At 27.6% G+C, this 19,528-nt stretch overlaps 2 protein-coding genes across 4 annotated transcripts in view; one reads left to right on the top strand and one right to left on the bottom strand.

Moving 5' to 3' along the window:
• The window catches only part of LOC107442143 (Mitogen-activated protein kinase rl), a 47,915-nt gene extending 35,107 nt beyond the window's left edge, over positions 1-12,808 (bottom strand). The window contains exons 1-4 of one of the 2 annotated variants that reach the window (XM_043045595.2): positions 12,296-12,808; positions 5,860-5,986; positions 2,454-2,509; positions 1,242-1,431 (exon numbers count right to left, since the gene is read on the bottom strand). In XM_043045595.2, the coding sequence (XP_042901529.1) occupies positions 1,242-1,431; positions 2,454-2,509; positions 5,860-5,986; positions 12,296-12,414 (492 nt within the window). In that variant the 5' untranslated portion in view covers positions 12,415-12,808. The remainder of the gene's footprint in view (positions 1-1,241; positions 1,432-2,453; positions 2,510-5,859; positions 5,987-12,295) is intronic. The other variant, XM_043045596.2, reaches the window with a different exon arrangement.
• Positions 12,809-12,822: 14 nt separating this feature from the next.
• LOC107442147 (ion channel TACAN) overlaps positions 12,823-19,528 on the top strand; it is a 36,609-nt gene continuing 29,903 nt past the window's right edge. Inside the window, exons 1-2 of one of the 2 annotated variants that reach the window (XM_016055622.3) lie at positions 12,823-13,012; positions 17,676-17,799. In XM_016055622.3, the coding sequence (XP_015911108.1) occupies positions 17,722-17,799 (78 nt within the window). In that variant the 5' untranslated portion in view covers positions 12,823-13,012; positions 17,676-17,721. The remainder of the gene's footprint in view (positions 13,013-17,675; positions 17,800-19,528) is intronic. The other variant, XM_016055623.4, reaches the window with a different exon arrangement.

The following is a 19,528-nucleotide window of genomic DNA, read 5'->3' on the forward strand; positions in this document are numbered from 1 at the left end:
CACACCCAAATATAGACTCATTAGCATGTTTGTGCAGAGTATCCTTGTAAAAAAAATGGTTCCTTCATCTCAAAAAAAAAAAAAANTCATCTCAAAAAAAAAAAAAGGTAGCATCTTTATGATTTTTAAAAAATAGAAGATAGTTCTTCCTACTATAATATATTTTAATATAAATGCTTATATTAGTCACATCAAAGAGCTTTTTAAAAAATAAAGGTAAAACAAATAGCCACTTGGTGCAAACAAATATGTGCTACCACTTTTTTCATATACAGACAACTTTTTATGGCTGGGAAAGTGCTCGGAAGTAGCCCGCTACAAATAGTAATTCTGCACTCAATTCAAGGTTGTGGTATAAAAACATAACATTAATGATTTTTACTGCTGTGTAATGGTGTTGATTGCTGTGTAATGGTTTCCCTACATTGTATAATGATTTTTTTACATCTGTACTGTATGTTAGAAGGTTTCAACCACCTCAGCACCCTTATTTCAAAGGAGGTTTTAAAGACAATGTCAAACATTTTTTTAGGAATTTTAAAAAGAGTAAATATTTCATAACTACAGTCTACGCTCTTTAGTATGACCCCTTTCCAATTATGGACACAATGTTATTTAAATGTCTGAACTGAACCATTCATATTTATAAAGTGACCAAAATTTTATTTTAAATCACATTTAAAACAAACATTTTTTTTTCATAGAATTAATGGATAGCAAAAGTGAGTACAATTTCTTTTTGAATTCTCTACAAATGGAGAATAGTACCACTTATCTTAGGTCAGCTTATGCATAATATATGGTAAAAAAGATGGTGAAACAACCAACATAACGATCGAAAAATAATGTTTTCGCCAAAATAAGTCCATTATATGTAAGAAAATATTTGTTTAGATCTTTGTACTCATTCGCTTGCATCACATGGGTCCTTACACTGAGCGTCAACTTTACAACGCAAATCTACGTTTCATTTTAATCTTTTAAAAAAGATTAAGTCATAATTTTTTTTTAATTGACATTCTTAGCAATTTAATTTATCACATAATGAGAAAAGAAACTAAATGATATGTCTTATGATTGACAGTATTTGCTATTTAAATGTGTTAATGAAAGATATAATTCTACAAAGTATAAATATTCCTACATGGAAAAAAAATTAGTACCACTTCTTAAGTAACATCTGAATTATTTCTATGAGAAGAATCTGTGTGATTATTAAGGAATAGTGAGATGAATCTTACTTTTAAATCGCAAGTAGTATTGAGTAGCAAGTTGCTGGGTTTCAAGTCTCTATGTAGCACATTTGCAGAATGGATGTATTTCAGTCCTCTTAAAATCTGGTACAAGAAATAACAAATGTGATCATTACCAAGTTTCTGTGTCTTCAATAATTTGTACAAGTCTGTTTCCATAAGACATTGCACAATATAACTGTAGGAAGGTCAAGGTCATTCTATGAACCATTTGATAGGGGAAGAACGCTCTATGATTCTGAGGAGGGAATCGATTTACAACACAACAACTCTTAGAGCAACACTTTAAAAAAAATTTAAAACTGAACTTAAATTTATTTTCTTTAAAAAAAAAAAAACCTTGGCTAGCATTTTAAAACGTCGGGGAAAAGTGCAAACAAAATTAGATTTATATTGAAGAATAGTACAAATTTTGTTTACACAAATCAAACGTTAAAATTCAATCCTATTCTTTCATTGCTGTGTGACATTATTTACTCATTTACAATAAATATAAAATAAATAGCATTTTCATTAAAATTTTAAAAGAAAATATTTCACATTTTTAAGGAAATTAAAAATTTAATTAAAAAAACACTTGGGAAAGAAATATTAATTGATAGGATTTAGTCGACTGATTTTTCTTCTTCTCAAGACTGTCCCTAGGACTGAAGAGTGGCACACCACATGCTCTTAGGGAGAGCCGATTTTACATGTTGTTGATTAGACAAAATGAAGTAATCCTCAAACAGAGGGTGTACCAATCTTCATTTTTAAGAAAAATGGGCATAAGCTGTTCTTCCAACTCATACAAAATTTAATGAGAAAAAAAATTGTTCCAACCCAAAAATTAATTAATATCTAATTTTCAAAGTTGTAGAAAAAATTTGCAATAGAAATAGAACTTTCATTGAAACTTCATTAATTGTAGCCATTTAATTACATCCAATACAGTAGTTGCTTAGAGCAGCCATCAGCATTAACATTGCCAGCAATGTAGAATGCACTGATGTGGATCAGTAAGATAAAGCAATCTAAAATAGATAATAAAAAACTACTTATGAAAAATATGTTATTACGTTGTGAAGGTTAAATTTTTTTTAAAATACCGCTTATTAAATCCAGAAATCAAAATTTAAACTTGACACGAAGGAAATTTTTTTCCATTGCAACAATGGGAAAATTTTTTGCAGTAGGAAGGTAAGTATAGCAAAAGGATACACATCTTTCATCAGGTCAATAGTTGGGGCTCTCAGTATATCACGAATATCAATAATCTGAAAAAAAATTTACATTTTCAAACAAAATGAATACAAAAAACAGAAAACTTGAAGAAAAAAATTCATGTACATACACTTATAAAGAATAAGTTATAAAACAAAATGGTCTCTATTTTTAATTTGAACATAATTCTTTTGAAATAGGGCCATTCCATTGTGACGGGTGTGACATTCAGACATAGTTTTTTGGCGTTAAATCTGCATTTCAGGAAATTAAATAGTTAATAAATACCAACAAATATTTTAATTATGTTAAACGCTGCATTTGCTTGAATAATTGAGTTCAAATAAAACTGCAAGAATTTTCAATTTTCTTTAAAAAAAAAATTTAAATCTTGTGACAGTGTGATTCTTTTGGGACATAAGTTTTCACTTGCTTCCACAATTGTAAAAAATCCTGTGAATATTGAAATGTTTTATCGTTATACCAATTTTTTTCTCTTACAAGACATTCAGATGGAACTTAATACATGTTTTGTATGAGCAGTTTCAATATTTTTAACATGCAGGAATTTTTTTTCTAATGTGACGGGTGTGACATTGTGCAAATATACAATTTTCAGAGGCTATTTTTTAAAGAAAATAATTACCAGTACAACTAGTAAACTTGACAATAGAAAATATATAATTAAATTTTATTGGAAATAAATTTCATAATTACATACAAACCATTTAAAACTTATAATCGCCTCTATTTGTTACAAGGGTCGGTGGAGGAACTTTCTTATTTATTACAGATATGTTTTCAGTCGAAATGTCTTCTTTTTGGGGGCAAATCCAATGGGGTCCACTAGGATGCATATATTTTAAGCTCACTTCTTTTTTGGAATTTATGCCTAAAATTGTAGCATAATAAAACTTACTGAGTTCTTTTTGCTACTAACTGCAGTAGAAAATGATACTAAAACATAGTTTCCTAGAACAACATCAGGTGTCTGCATGATCTGAGTGGGTGAAGGATCTACTTCTTAAGTAGCAGTGATGGTTACTTTTTTTTAAATTAGATTTTGCAGTCCTTCCAATTAACAGATTTGTAGCGTTGCTCACTTGAAAATGGTGAAGAGATTTAATTCTTTCAATGGAGAAGGAATTCTCCCATCTTGCGGATAATACTGATTTGGACTGCAATATTTGATTGGATGTCACATACAATGGTTCAATTGTACAACTTACGTTCATAGTGCAGTTGAAGAAATCCAGAGTGGAGTTTACCACTACTTTCCTGGTTTTTACCTGATGCCAAACTTTTGACTTTATTAGCCCTCCAATGCTATCTACTGCCCTTTTCCATGGGAAGTAGCAAAAAAGTTCCACTCACAATTTAATTGAAAATCTTCCTGCCCACAAGCTTGAAATTGTATACTTATTTCTGACTTGTGCCGCACAGCCATCAGATAAAATCCTTGCTCTTCGTAGCTGAGGATACTCAATTTTTTAAATCCGTTAAAATAGCATTTAAAAATGCCCATACAGCATATTTATGATGCTGACGTTCGTCCATACAGCATATTTATCATGCTGACTTCGTAGCTGAGGATACTCAATTTTTAAATCCGCTAAAATAGCATTTAAAAATGCCCATACAACATATTTATCATGCTGAAGTTAGTAGCTTACTACCACAAAAGATCGAATAATATTATGACTTTTTATTAATTATAAATTTTGCTAAATATGTTCTGTAATTTTTTATTACTTTTTAACAACATTATTTTAATTTATTTGGAAACAAAAATTGTCTAAACTCTTTGTTTTCATTTAGGAACAGTTTTTATAGTTATTTAAAATGTTGTCACACCCGTCACAATGATTTTGTCACACCCGTCACACCAAAATTTAGCCAAAAATAAAAAATTTATATATTTTTAATACTTTTTACTTATTAAGGCTCACAATAATTAGACTTTTGCAAAGTTTCATGCTTTTTCATGAAGGTATGCATTTTCTATGGCATATTAAGTATATTTTTTGCGACGGCCATGACAGAGAGACTTTATAAATATATTAGTATTAAAATTTGAGTTTTTCCACTTTTAAAGAAAGATTAAATGCTTTAAAAGATAGATAAAGGTCACAAATAGAAACATATGTATTGAAAATCAAAATGCTGTAGGTTTAAATATTATTTCTGAGTGAAATGAAAACACCCTGATTTTCCTAATTGAATTTTTTTTATATTATAATAACTTCAAGTTCAAAAAAATAATACAAGGAAAAATTTTATGGCATTTTTCCTTATTATTTCATAAACCTCATTCATTTACCTTTAATTTGATATATAATTAAGACAAATTGAATTGTTACAATTAAGACAAATTGAAATTTCAACCCTCATGTCCACTTTTACATGGGAATGCTCAATATTGGATTATTTAAATTGATCTTTACGAATTCTCGATCATACCAATATTAAAATTTACTCTTGAGTGAGGAGAATCTACAATTTTGGTTAAAACCAAGTTTCATTAAGAAAACATATGAAAGTATTGATGTTTTCTAAACTTATCAAAACCTTTTAACAGCCTTAAATAACAATAAGTTAAGAGAATCAGAGTTGCAATTCTGGTTACAAATAGCGTGTTTGTAAATAAAACACATGAAAGGTTTAAAGGCCAAAGCTTCTACAAAGTTTTTGGTAAGTTACTATAAAGTTTTTGGTAAACAGGTAAAGTTAACATTAATTATAAAAAAATATTAAGTTCTAAAATTTCTTGAACAATTTCTAAGTTAGATAGTTTTGAAATTTTAAAAATTCGAACATTTTCAGCTGTTTTATATTATAATTTTAACTTGAGAACTAAACAATTAAAAAAAGCTGCATTTTGAGTCTTTTTCAGCATTTAATTAAAAAAGAGCTATTTTATCAAATGCTATGAAAATGACATATATTTCTCTTTTTTTATATCTTATGTACTTATCTCTTTTCTAAGAATATTCCAGTCAAATTTCAAGGAAACAAATAATTAATTTGTTGCTTTAACCAATTTAGGCCACTTTTTTATTTGTATAAATGTGTTTATACATATTTGTAACAATTATTAGCTGTTAACGGACCAGTGCCAACATAATGGTAGTTTGGCACTGCTATGTATTGGGTCCAATACCCCGCATATGATAGCTAAAATATTTTACTACTTCAATCACACTTATTTTAGACATACTTGCAATTAATTTAATTGTAATTAACCATTGTAATTAGTCATAGTTATACCAGGAGCAAATCTGGACCATTAACGTATCAAATAATGCATATCAACTTACGACTTGTCAAACAATGGAAACTTGCATACAAAGTTATAAAATTTAGTAAAATAAAGAAATACATTTGAAATTAAACAAATACTTACATTTTCATGTTTGAACCTTGTAAGGATTTTAATTTCTCTCAATGTCCTCTGACAATAAGTCTGATGCTCGAAGGGTGAAATTTTCTTTATAGCTACTTTTTCCTTGGTAATAGTATCTAGAGCTGATCTAAAAATGTTAAGTAATAATGTAAGACTTAAAATTCAAAAAAATACTTTACAGTAGCACTTAATAGAATTAATTTTGTTACTTCTTCTCCCACATGATTAAAATCACTTGCTTTTTAAAAAATAATTATCGAAAATATTTAATATATAATGGGGATAATTCTGTATAGGTAACAGCTCCTTTTCAGACCTAATAAACCTAATGGTGCCAAAGGGTTTTCATACAGGCAAAAAAAATTTTTTCACAAATATGCAATGATACTTGCCTAAAATGACCACAAGTTACTTTCCTCAAATGCCCTCTTCTGAGAAGTTTTTTTTTTATAAGTTTCTCACATGATACTGCTCAGCAGTCACAAAACTTTATTTTTTGCAAAGATACCAACAGAAAAGTCTTTCCGAGATAAATCAAAATCATAAATATTCTTTTAAGGATGGTACTTTTGAAAGGCATGATTTTATTGATATTGAATGTTTTTTGCAAGAAAAATAATGATAGAAGAAAGTATGTAAATCCAAATTTGATGTTCAAAATAGACTAACAAAAAAATCTAACTATGAATGAAGGATTTAGTGATTCAAATCAAATCAATTTGATTAATATCAACTCATAGAAAAAAATATCATTCATTTAAATTATATAATTTTCTTTAATAAAAAACTTTTAAAGATTTTTTTTTTTTTTAAGATTTAGAGAAAATTTTAAGATTTATTGAATATATATTACTGTGTAAATGTATTTCTATGGGTGAGTTCTACAACACAGGGCTTCTGGAGCTCACACCAAATTCTTTCAATCGTTTGACGGTCGACTTTTCGGATGAGCCAGTTAATAGTTTTCAAGTGACATCATTCCTTCCTTACTTATTTTAATAATTTTTGATAAATATTTTAAACAATTCTATCAGAAAAACAAAGTACATCTAAGATTTTTAGAAACTTAAGGAACATTCTTACTAAATTTGGTTTGATCATTCTGCTTAAAATGCACCGATCAAATGATCAATTTATAAATTTACATTTAATATGAATTTTGATTTTGATGAAAAAGTTACAATATAAAATATAGTCAATGAAGCATCGGAAAATATTATATTTCAAAATAAAAAAAATTTGAATTCAACACAAAATCATTCGTGTATATAAAAAAAGAGAAGAATGGAACAGTTAAACTCTACTTTTAAGATTAAAACCAAATAAACTTACATATTTGTCTGCTTTTGAATAGTATATTGTCAAATTATCTTAGAGCAAGTTCCAAGTCAAGGTATTCACCCAAAATTATAATAATACTAGTCGCAAAAAATATTACAGCACTTCTAAAATGACATTTAAAAAATCTTATAACAATTTTTGTACTTCTGCATGTAAAAAGTAATTATGGAGTATGATTTCCTCTTTTCAGAAAAACTTAAAACTTTAGGTTATAAAAATCCTACCAATTTCTAGTTTTAAAACATGTTTTTCAAAACCACATTTTATTTCAATATAGCAAGTAATATATCAATCTAAATTTTGAAATACAATTAGTGAATGAAAATTATCCCAATATAGAAAAAATTGCTTAAAGGTAAATTCAGATTTTTTTTTAATTATTATTCTTTTTTTTTGATAAATGGTTAAGATAGTTTTCTGTATTGAAATTTTTCTCAATCTGGTTTAAGTAAAATAGAAGGTAGTACGATTAATTTTGCTACTTAAAAACAAAACAAAAAAGAAAGAACTGTGACAATCATCTTTTATTTTGCTCATATCAGACCTGTTTTTAAGTAATTATTAATACATTTCCATTCCACTTTTAAGAAATTTCAATAATGTATTTCCATGCATTTTGAATTAAAATAACAAAGCATTTTATGGTAGTAATAGTTTTGAAAGAATTATGGTCTTTAATTAATATTTCTGTTCTTAACCTGTCATCTAAAAAAAATCAGACTAAACAAAAAATCCAATTTATATGTTGAATGAACTTTTTATCTAAAAAAAAAAACCTTGAAGTTGGATTTTTGACAAGAGTCAAAAACCTGTCAAAAAGTGTCAGAAACTGTTGAATTCCATAAAAAATCTAGGGCAAGTTTCTTTTTTGACATTGAAGACATTTTATTATATACTAAATCATGCACAATACTTGCATTATATATTTGGTTTAATTATGATTTATATCAAAAATAAAAAATTGTGCCATAACTATTGAAACTATCAATTAGTTTTTCTAATGGTAATCTTAATACTTTAAGACCCATATTATAACTATTTGATTTGAATTACAGGTACTAACTATGAGATGTAAATTATTCTCAATCTAAATATGAACACAATTTAGGCAGATTTTTTAGATAAAGTAAAATTAATTCTCAATATTTGTCATTAATTATATTCAGGAAATCAAAATTTGTCTGACCATGTGAACAAGGCTTTGGAGGAAATTCAAGCAGCTATAAGGAAATTTTTGGTCTAAAAATTTCTACAAAATTCTTTATTGTTAAATTTTTGTCGCTTTGCAAAAATTCTTTAAACTAAAAGTGGAACCTAATTTAATTTAATAAATATTGATTTTAATATATTTTGAATTTTATTACTTTATGACACATATCCTTGTTTATTCAAGAATTATGTAAATTCAAATGAATTTTTTCTTTTATAAACTTTATTTTCCAAAAAAAGTTTGAAAAAATTATTGTACAGAAAAAAAAGCTAAAATTTTGGGGGAAATTTTGATCCAAAACAAAACTTAGTTCTCAGGAAATATTAGGCCTGAGAATTCTCTGCACTCCTGCTTATATGTACAGGAATAATTCCAAGAATAGTGAACTAATTATAATTTATTAAAATATTAACGCCTGTTTAAATTAGTTAATTTTTTCAATTAATCAATCCAAGGATATAACTAAATTACTATTAATGTTTAGTACATTTATTAGAATAAATTTCCTAGTTATAGTTATATGTTATTATTATTTTATAATAACTTTAGCACGTCTACTTTCCAGACTATGTAACTCAACATCAATCTAAAGAATTGTTTTGAATTTTGATCTTATTCATAGAAAACTGAAAAATTAACTTGAAATATAGAGGGCTTCAATTTCCTCCACCCCTGTAATTGCATGCTTTAGGGAAAGAAGGAATTAAAATGGGAGTAAATGAAAATTAATTTTATATTTTATGAGTGATGATGATGAATGAATATGATGATTGTTGAGTTTTTTTATTAAGCTGATTGCTTTTGCATTTTAATTTTCTATAATTTAACAAATTAAAAGATTCAATAAATTTCAATTTTACACAGTTTAATTTATAATTGAATATTTTCAACACTAAAATTTAGGCTCTTGACAATAATTATCAAAACAAAAAGAGAGCTTAATATCAAAATAATTCAAGAATATAATTGATTGATTACTTGTAATTTTACATGTATGTTTATATATAAATATTTCTTATTTTTATTAGCTAATTATTATCCGTACAAAAAAACTAAAGGGTTTTGGCACTTGTCAAAGACTATTGGCGATCGAAATGGGCTGCAGGTGGCGTAGAGTAGAACTCTCTACCTATGGCAACACTTCACATGCTTTCCCCACTAGCATGTGGAGAGTGATAGAGGAAGGACATACATTTGTTTCTCTCTTGATTTTCATATAGAGTTGGAAAACTATATGGAACTGAAAACTACATTAAACATAGTTCTAAAGAAAAGCATCATGAAAAATTTTAAAAAATATTTTATTAAATAAAAAGGAAAAATATTAAGAAAAGGGAAAATATCATAGTACATTCCTATACAACTGCAAAGAGGGAAAGAGGGAAGGGAGAAGGGCCAAAGGTATGAAATCGGTCTCTCCCTAGATGGCGTATTCGAGCATTGCGATTGCCAATGACAAAAAAAAAGAGAGGGTTTTGACATGACTGATAAAACCATCAATTTTCAAAGACTAGCTAATGCTGAATAAAAATAAAATTAAACTTTTAAATTATAATTTTCCAGCTGCGGGTAAAATAATTTGCAGCTTCATATACATATTTCAACAAAACTTATTTAATTAGCGATGGAATCAACACCCCATATAAATTAGTGAAACTATGTACTATCTTTCCTAAATACTGAACCTATTTTGGCAAAAACAGGCTACACTGTTTATAGAATTAAGAAACTGAGTAATTAATACACAGTTTTTTTAATGTCAATACAGTACAAGAATTATTTAATATAGAACATTAAAGGTTAAAAATACATTAACCACTATTATTATAATTATGTGCATTAAGCAACCTGGTGCTCACTGATTTAACTTTATAAACAACAAAATAAAACCAAACAATTAAACTACAAAGATAATACCTCTTTAAAGTATTTTGTCTTCAGATAATTACTTATCTTTAAAGCAGAGTTTTCCCGAGGAATAAAAAATGACAGGGTGCTTTTTCACAGCCCTTTTGAATTTTAAAAGGGCACTCATTTAACACCAAAATATTTATCAAATTGTGTAATATTATGTAATAAATGAATTTGATCCTCAACAAATTTCAGATTACCCTCTTATACTATCTTATGTATATATTTCAAAAAGTAATTCTCACACATTATCAAAAGGGAAAAATTTGTAGTTTATAAGAAAATGAAGGAAAGCTTAAAAGTTATAACTGAGCAATTTTTTTCAAAAAAAAGTAAACTAAAAAAATGATAAACTGATAAACAACTTGAAAGCTTTTTTCTAAAATTTAAACTGAAAATAATAAAAAATGAAAATTTAAAGGTGCATTTAATGAAATATATATATTTATTTAAAAAATTTTAAATCACTTAAAAAACTTATTAATATAGCCTCTCTTGAAAAAAAAAGTGAAACTATTAAAAATTTAACTGGTAGAGAATAATCCTAACAAAATAAATATTTGTAATAGTAGCCAGAATTTAACTTATAAACATAGATAACTTTAAAAGTGAGTTACTTGCTTTTTTAAATGGAATATGAGTAAAAAGGCTATGTTTTTAAGGCTTATTTTTACAAAAAGGAGCAAAGAGGTCACGTTTATAGGGATCAAAGGCCAGATAGGGGGCCCACCCTTGTAACAGTGTTTAACACTATTAACAGAAGAACACTGTTTAAAGTTTCATTTAATGAAATATTGACTTATTCAAATGATTTTATTTAAATCAGAAGCTAATTCTACTTGATAAGACATTATATAGTGCACAGCATCAGGTGAGCAGAAAATATTCTATATTAATTTATTGAAATAATTGTAAAGTATACGAATTATCTACAGTAAATTAATTATTACATGATTCAATCAATTATTGAACCATATTTATTAACAAAAACAGAGTTAAAAGATTGTAATTATTTGGAAAACAAATTAGTTTCATTGAAAAGTTGCAATTAATAAAATTTTGACAGTGTAAGTAGAAAGAATAGAAAACATAACACAAAAACATGATCAAAAATTTATAAATCAAAATATCAAACAAATTAAATATATGCAACACATAAAACAGTTTTCTTCCTGATTAAGTCTAGTTAACAAAAATAGTTTATATAATTCAAAAAATAATAAAACACTAGCTTAAAATTGCAAAGTTTATGATAGTTTTACTTTTTTAAACCAAAATTACTACAGAACAGCCGTTTTAGTAGAGGTTAATTAAGTGTATTATAATTAATTAAGAATCATCATAATTAATCACTCATAATTAAGTGTTAAAAAATTGCAAACATTTATGAAGCAAATATATAAAAATGAAACCTGAACATGCTTTATAACAATAAATAATTACAAAAAAAAAGCTAGCTTAACTTCAAATTAAAAGTGCTTGCACTTAAGAATACATTTACTAAAAAAAAAATTTCTCCAAAAGCATACCTGTCATCTTGACAGGTGAAACCGCCTGTCAAATTATAAAGAACATTCCACATAACTCGTAAAAGTGCGATTAATGCAAATACTATAAAAAATATTGAAATAAAGTGCATTACTAAAAACATTTCACTTAAAATTATATTCAAATATTGTAAAAAATAATATCTTGAAAAAGCATATGATGCTAAAACACAAAGCTTATTTCGCATCATTAAAAAGATCGTTGTTTCAATAAATGCGCAAATAAATGGGAGAAAAAAACGAGAGCAAAGTCACTTCTTTAAACAAATCATAAATACTAAGTTATCCATTGTTTAAATCACTAAATTTTTGCAAAAATTTTAAATTCAACAGGTATGATCACCTTAAATAACAGCAAATGTAGACGGCCAACATGACAAAATTTAAAAAAGTCGATTTTAATCGGTTTAAGCAAATGTTTACTTACACGACCATTCCATATGCACCTTCCCCAATATAATTTAAGTTAGTGTAGCGGGGTCCGACTTCAAAGACTTGTCCCCTTACTATTTCCGTAGTTCTTGAATCATTATCAGAAGCAGCCATTTTCTATGCGGTAACATTAAATGAAGTCACTTCTCTCTCAAAAGGTTTCTCTCTTTCCCTACGCCACTATCTCTCTATCTTCCAGCGTTTGCCAAGAGCACGTAAAAGATAATAATCATTAGAGAAACATTATTTTTCGCTTAATAAATAAGAGATAAGTGTACAAAAAAAATGCTTGACAAACATTTAAATGGCTATTTATAATAGTGATACTATTTATTTTAATGAATTTAAAACCCTACGCTTGTAATTCAAATATACTGGTAATAAATGTTGAACTGATTTAAAAAATAGTTGGTTCATAAATATTAAATAATTAATTTCATTAAATCTATAAACGTTTCAACGGTTGAGTCGGTATTTTCAGTTGTTGTATTTTACTCGGTACAGACATTTTTCACTTGGTTAAAAGTTACACGAGTCTTATTTACTGCAACTGTGATCAGATTACTAAGGTATCAAAGAGCAGACACTTTTTGATATAACTTCTAAGATTAGGTTAAACAAACCAAAGAAAATATATTTTTAAGCTACGGTGAAACTGTATATGGATTTTTAGTGAGTCCATATCCTTCATATCAAAACTTGTTAATTTCTGGTAATTGTATAGACACTAGTTTATTAATATCAATTTTATATTAATAATTTAATTTTTGATCCTGCAAGTTTTCTCTGGAGAAAATTATTTCTTAATATATTATTGCACATTGTGTACACAGCTAATAAATTTTTTATCATAATTTCCCTACCAAATTTATGCAACAGATTCTTCTAAAATTAGTTGGTTGAATGCTATCAGATACATAACTTGTGCCAAAAATATATGATGTGATTTAGTATATAATTTACTGTAAATTATTTCCGTATCCTGATCTGTGGCAGAATAATCGCCAAGTCTTGGCAACTTCCGGGCAGCGGCCCGCGAGAAACTAAAAAAAACATCACAGAAAGGGATCAACTCGAAATATATAACTCGTAGCCACCCCTGGGCCAAACATCTACATGTTTGTTTTTTTTAAAAAAATTGCAAGTTTAAAATTTATATGGCACCTTAGCGATTGTAGTTGGCACAACAGATTACGATACGGAAATATCCCCATTTTTAATGTTATGTATATTTGTTTCTTTATTGTGTTATATATTCGTTTTATTATTATTTATTCATCAGTAATGATAACTCAAAATTCTCTTTTAACATTCTAAGGATATGTTCCACTCTCTTTATAATAGGATTTTTCCGTATCGTGATATGTCGCGCCAACTTCAGTCGCCAAATGAATTTTAAACTTGGAAACTTAAAAAAAAAAGCATTTAGAGATTTGTCCCCAGTTTACCCTTTGAGTTGGTCCCTTTTATGATTTTCTTTTTAGTTTCTCCTGTTAGTTGTAGGCCACTGCCTAAGAGTTTCCCTTACTCAGTTTTTATGAACTCAAAGGTTTACCGAAACTCGTTGTTCACCATATTATACATGATTTGGTCTATTCAAGATTTTTAATTACTATTTATCATTTTTTTTAAAATATAAAATTACCAATTTACTGGTCTGGATTTCTGAATTACAGTGTGCATTTTTTATTAATTCATTTTATTTGTAATTTTGTTACTTTTTTGAGTAAATTGAATCACTTTTTCATTTTAAATTGCACTGGTCCTTTTAAAAAACATGTTTTTGTATTTTTATGTGTGAAATCTATTTTTTAAAAAATGTTTGCAGTTTGAGAACTCACTTCACGAGGTGTTGCCTCAATTTCTGGAGGAAAGAAAACTAGGTTACCCAACTTTTGATTTTAGATCATGAAAGCTAGCCATCAGAAATATGAGATTTGAAGAATAAATGTGTGGGGAATAGAAGCTATCGACCATGTCAACCTTAATCTATCAGAAAGTATTCTAAGATTGATTATAGCATATCTTTACGTACTAGTGGATTGGTGTTTAATAATCGTAGTGGTAGTTATGCCACAATACTCCCCCACCAAATTTTATCTGGGATAGAACTTAATGAATGAATAGCACTAATTGTCATATGTGTGAAAGACCGGGAGAGCTGTATTAAGTTCACCCGATTTTGAGTGCTTGTGTTGAGAACTTTATTAAGCTCACCCAGTTTTATGGATTTGTCGTGAGAGCTGTATTAAGTTTACGGTTGTGTGTGTGACTTCTCCTGTGTTGCTATTAGCAATCTAGTGTGTGCAGGTACCCTTTGTGTGTAAATAAAATTGAGAAGCAACAGCGAAGAGGACGATGGCATAGTTACAAATAGCAAGTCAACTGTTCCATGAGGACCATTCATCGAAGTGGGCGTTATTTTCGATGTAGACGAGGTCATATCACGTCACCAATGTGGAGAAAGGGTCAACTATTTTGATTGCCCGTCTCAAAAACTTTGTCTGCAATGACAAACTTGTAGAGCAGTGTAAACCAGATTATTATATAATTAACTTGTTATGGCACCACTGGTTAGCAACCAGTAAATAAACGTGAGCGATCTGCAATGCATTGAAAATCCTTGAATTTTTGTGCGTACTTTTTACTTTTTAAAAGCTTGTAAATTTCGCAATACATACTAGAAAATATGTAGGAATCAAAAAATATTTTGAAGTAAAAGAAAAAAAAAGAATATGGGTATATATATTCACGATTTGCTGTAATCACTATCCTTAATATATATTTTTAAAATCCTTGTCAAATATACTATCAAAATAATTTACTACTATTTACATAAGTAATTAACAAATCAGGATTGAGAAAGACTGGATCAAAATAAATCTGATTGACAAATGAAACTTCAAGGTGTTTCTTATCTCTCCATTAAGCAAACAGGTTTTAACATTATAAGAGCATTTTTGTTTTTTCCTTTCTTAAATATTAATTCGTGCGCAAAAATTATTTGAATTTTGACTTTATTTTCAGAAGTATTCTAAAAATATGAGAAATTTTCTGAATTTTTATTACAATTATATAGTACTTCTACTTAGACTCTAAGAATTTATATTTTCAAGTGTTCCTTTCCTACATCGGTTGAAGAACACTGCATTTCAGCAATGGTATGAGTTTTAAGTTTTTTGTTTCACCCCCTTCACAATGACTTACATTCCGAGAAGAAAAAAAATCTTAGCACTAGTACAACTAAGGTACCCATTTAATCTAACTACTGTATATTTCTTTTGAATTTTTGCAAGTACGGAAACTTTTTGGCAACTTAACAATTGTAGTGTAGTTGGCTCGAACGGCTAAGGATAATGAAATACTTCCTTCACTTTATAATTTTCATTCACATATCTATATTAAACACTATATCTATATTACCCTGTACTATATCTGTTATCTTGCACTCAAATAAGAATGCGAGGAACAGGAGGAGTATGCTTTCTGAATAAATAATCACATAAAGTTGAGCTAAATTTTATCTTTACTCATAATTTATCATGTTTTATTTTAATTTATATATTCAGTGTCATCAAACAAAAAAAGATTTTATAAGCTTTCTGTTTACTTTTCCAGGACACATGTATCTTTGAGTTGCTCAAAATAAAAGTCTCCATTTTTGAATATTTAATGTTTCCTAAAACACTTATTAGTTTTGATTTTATTTTTACTTCGACCAATTTTATCAATTATATATATAGATAGATAGGCGTAGCTTAAGGGTTGCAGACTTTTTATTTTTAGAAAATTGTTCGTTTATTTTAAGTTTTATTTGTATATGTGATTTTTTTTTTTTTTTTTTTTTTTTTTTTTTTTTTGTATGTCTATCGATATATAAATGTAGGGTGACCCGGAGTAATTCACGATAACTCTGTTTCTGGGGTAAATAATAATCTAAGTTTTATTTAAAAAAATATTTTTTTTTTTAAATTTGAGACATAGACAAGAATGCTTGTACACTTTACTAAAGTATAACTACATACTTAATAATAGTTTTTTGTTTTATCTAACAAAATAAGTATCTTTTAAAATGCTTTCTGCATTTTCCATTTCAAAGATCGGTTTCAAAATGTGCACATTTCTGCAAAGATCCCCCTCCTTCTCTTAATAATAAATATTTTGAGTTACTTTCTTTTTCTTTGATATAAAAATAGTGTAGGCTTTTGCTTAATTATTTCACATCTACTGTAAACATTATAATTGATTACAGGAAACTATATCAAATGTTGTCCCCTACAGATGGGGTAATTATTGATCACTGGGGTAATTCCTGATCATTGTCATTTCTTCTTATAAATAGTAGTATAAAAAATAGCTAATAAGTAGGTAATTGCCTTTTCTTAACTAACAGTTCATATTTATTAAGTGGAACAACTATAAAATATATTTTAACTATAATCACAAAATTTGTTTTTAACAGTATACAAGAAAAATATGTTCTGATATGCACCATTTCTAGCTTGCCTTACCTTGCTTCTATCTTAATTTTATGTGTGTACATTGTTAGAATAATTTCTAAGTCGATAAATTAACCTAATATAAATATGGTGCGAAATTATAAGTTAAAAAAGGATACTGAGCTTCTAGAAAGCAAAAATAGTGAATTTCCTTTTATGATTGAAAATGAAAATTTCAGTGTGAGAGCTGCTGCCGGAGCTGAAGTGTTAATCTTTATTCCTGATTTTAAATGAAATGTTTTATTAGCTGCTTAAACATATCTTTTTGGTTTATTTGTTTGATTTTAATGTCTTATTTGTTAATTACTATTGTATAATTATTTTTAAACAACCATTTACTATAAAAACTGGTGATCAGTAATTACCCCAGAAATGATCAGGATTTATCCCAGAATTGATCAAGAGAAGGGGTAATTCCTGATCACTATAAATTTAAAATCTTTTAAATTCTAATTAGATTTTCAAACAAAAAAAGGTAACATATGACTCATCTCATATAGCCTCAAACTTCCAGTAAATATTAAAATTCTATCTTGAATAGTTTTTTCACAAAATAGATGTTTGCATTTTTTGATCAGGAACTACCCCAGGTCACCCTATGTATAAAGCTTAAAATAAGCAGTGTCTTAACCCACTGACGGTTCTGCACGTAAAAAGTCGCATTTTAACCTGCAGTCTTCTCNCTTGAATAGTTTTTTCACAAAATAGATGTTTGCATTTTTTGATCAGGAATTACCCCAGGTCACCCTATGTATAAAGCTTAAAATAAGCAGTTTCTTAAAAGCAAAAAATGTGCCCCCTCCTCCACGCTACGCCTATGCTGATAAAGATTTATTAAAATATTTGTATCAAAACTCTTAAATAAAACCTTTTCAGGTCATTAAAGCGATCTTATGCATAAGTTCTGTGGCAATATCTGAAAATGGAAACTAAAAAGAACAGTTTAATTGCAGTTGCAGAAGAATGGAAGAATTTAGATACAACTTTTCAGGAGTTGGAGGTAACTAAGTTTAGTTGTAAAAAAGAAAGCCTGTTTTTTTCCCCTCCTCATTTTATGGTTGTTTTTGACTAAGGAAAAAAAAAATCTCAGCTTTAGTACTTTAATTCAAAGTAAACCTTTAGGTTTATATTTTGCTGGAAAAAAATTAACTGAAAAACAGCCTAATATATAATTTTCTTATGTAGTACAGTGGAGAACCAATTATCCTGGATGCTCAGGACCATCGCTATCCCGGATGTCTGAAATTCCCGATTTTCTGGATCGGCTGAAAAGTGCCTGTATTCGATGTTTTATCAAACCTAGATTACAATGAAAAGGAGTAATACATTTTAAAATAAGAAAAGTTCTCCTAAATTTAATAAAAAATGGTAGAAAAATAACATTTAAAATAATAAAAACATTTACAAGTTTTGACAAGAAACATAAATATTAAAACCCTGGACAAGACAAGATATTATAAGATCAACTGAATTAAAAAAGAAACTTAATCTTAAAATTTATGAATAAAAGGAACTAATTTATTGAATACGTAATTTATTGTAAACGTAGAAAAAGAAAAAACTCAAAACGTAGTGAAATCAGAATTATAATACTGCATAAAAATAATTGTTTGCTATTAGTAATAAATAATTGTATTCTCAGATTAAAAAACAATATTATCCTTAATTTTTTTTATAAAAATAGACGATTTTTAGCGAAAGCAGATGTAATTCCACAACAAGAAAAAATTTTAAATGATACCTGAGGAATCAGAATTTAAAAGTTGAAAAATATTGTATTCTTAATTGATGGATAAATATAACAGGCAATTAAAAAACGTTTTGTTCTTAAGAATTCATCATAATAATATTGTATTATCTGAAATTATAAAATAATTTGTCATAATAAATCAAGGATAACAAAACTGAGTAACTAAAGTGGATTAAAAAAATTCTAACATACCAATACTCTTAATTTTCTTAACTCAGACATCCAATTGACGACACTCAAAAATGATTAAGAAAATAGAAGAATCTTGAAGATGCACGCTGGTTGCTTAGTTGGCTATCAGAATCAAACTGACTACCTCCAGCGGGCGACAACTTAACCGATTGTGCCACAATGCAATAATCATCACTGATTATTTAAATTATTGACTATGATAATATTGTGATTATTATCAATTATATAATGCATTAAAACTATAATATTGCAAATACAATTAATGTAACAATTATTGAATAGAATATTATTGTGAGTATTGATAAATTTTTTTTTGCTTATGAAAGTAAAAAATTGGGATGTAACAAATAGTGATTTGGCCAAATACTGAATATTGGACAAAATACCAAACTTTTTTTTTAAAAAAAAAGGAATAATTAAGAATATTCAGGGTTCGTAGCATTTTTTAAAAAGTGCTTTAGGGTCCTTTTTTTTCAATTTTCATTTTTTAAAGGCTCTTAAAGGTGTTTTTATATAGTATACTACTTAATTTATTTTTTTCCCATAATGAGATTTTTTTAACTTTTCGAATTTTGTCACGAATTACACAAAAAGCTAGGCTTTCACATTGTTCTATTTAACGTATTCACAATTTATTCAACCACAATCCATTTCGGTGTACTGACAATCTGTAACGTATGAAAGCGCAAATCATTTTACATATTTGATTACACACTTACAAATCCGCATGTGCATATACTGAGCTGAATTCAATGGAAAGGATTAAGGATTCTTGCACTCTCATGTG

The sequence above is a fragment of the Parasteatoda tepidariorum genome, chromosome 8, assembly GCF_043381705.1.
Source record: "Parasteatoda tepidariorum isolate YZ-2023 chromosome 8, CAS_Ptep_4.0, whole genome shotgun sequence".
Lineage (NCBI taxonomy): Eukaryota > Metazoa > Arthropoda > Arachnida > Araneae > Theridiidae > Parasteatoda > Parasteatoda tepidariorum.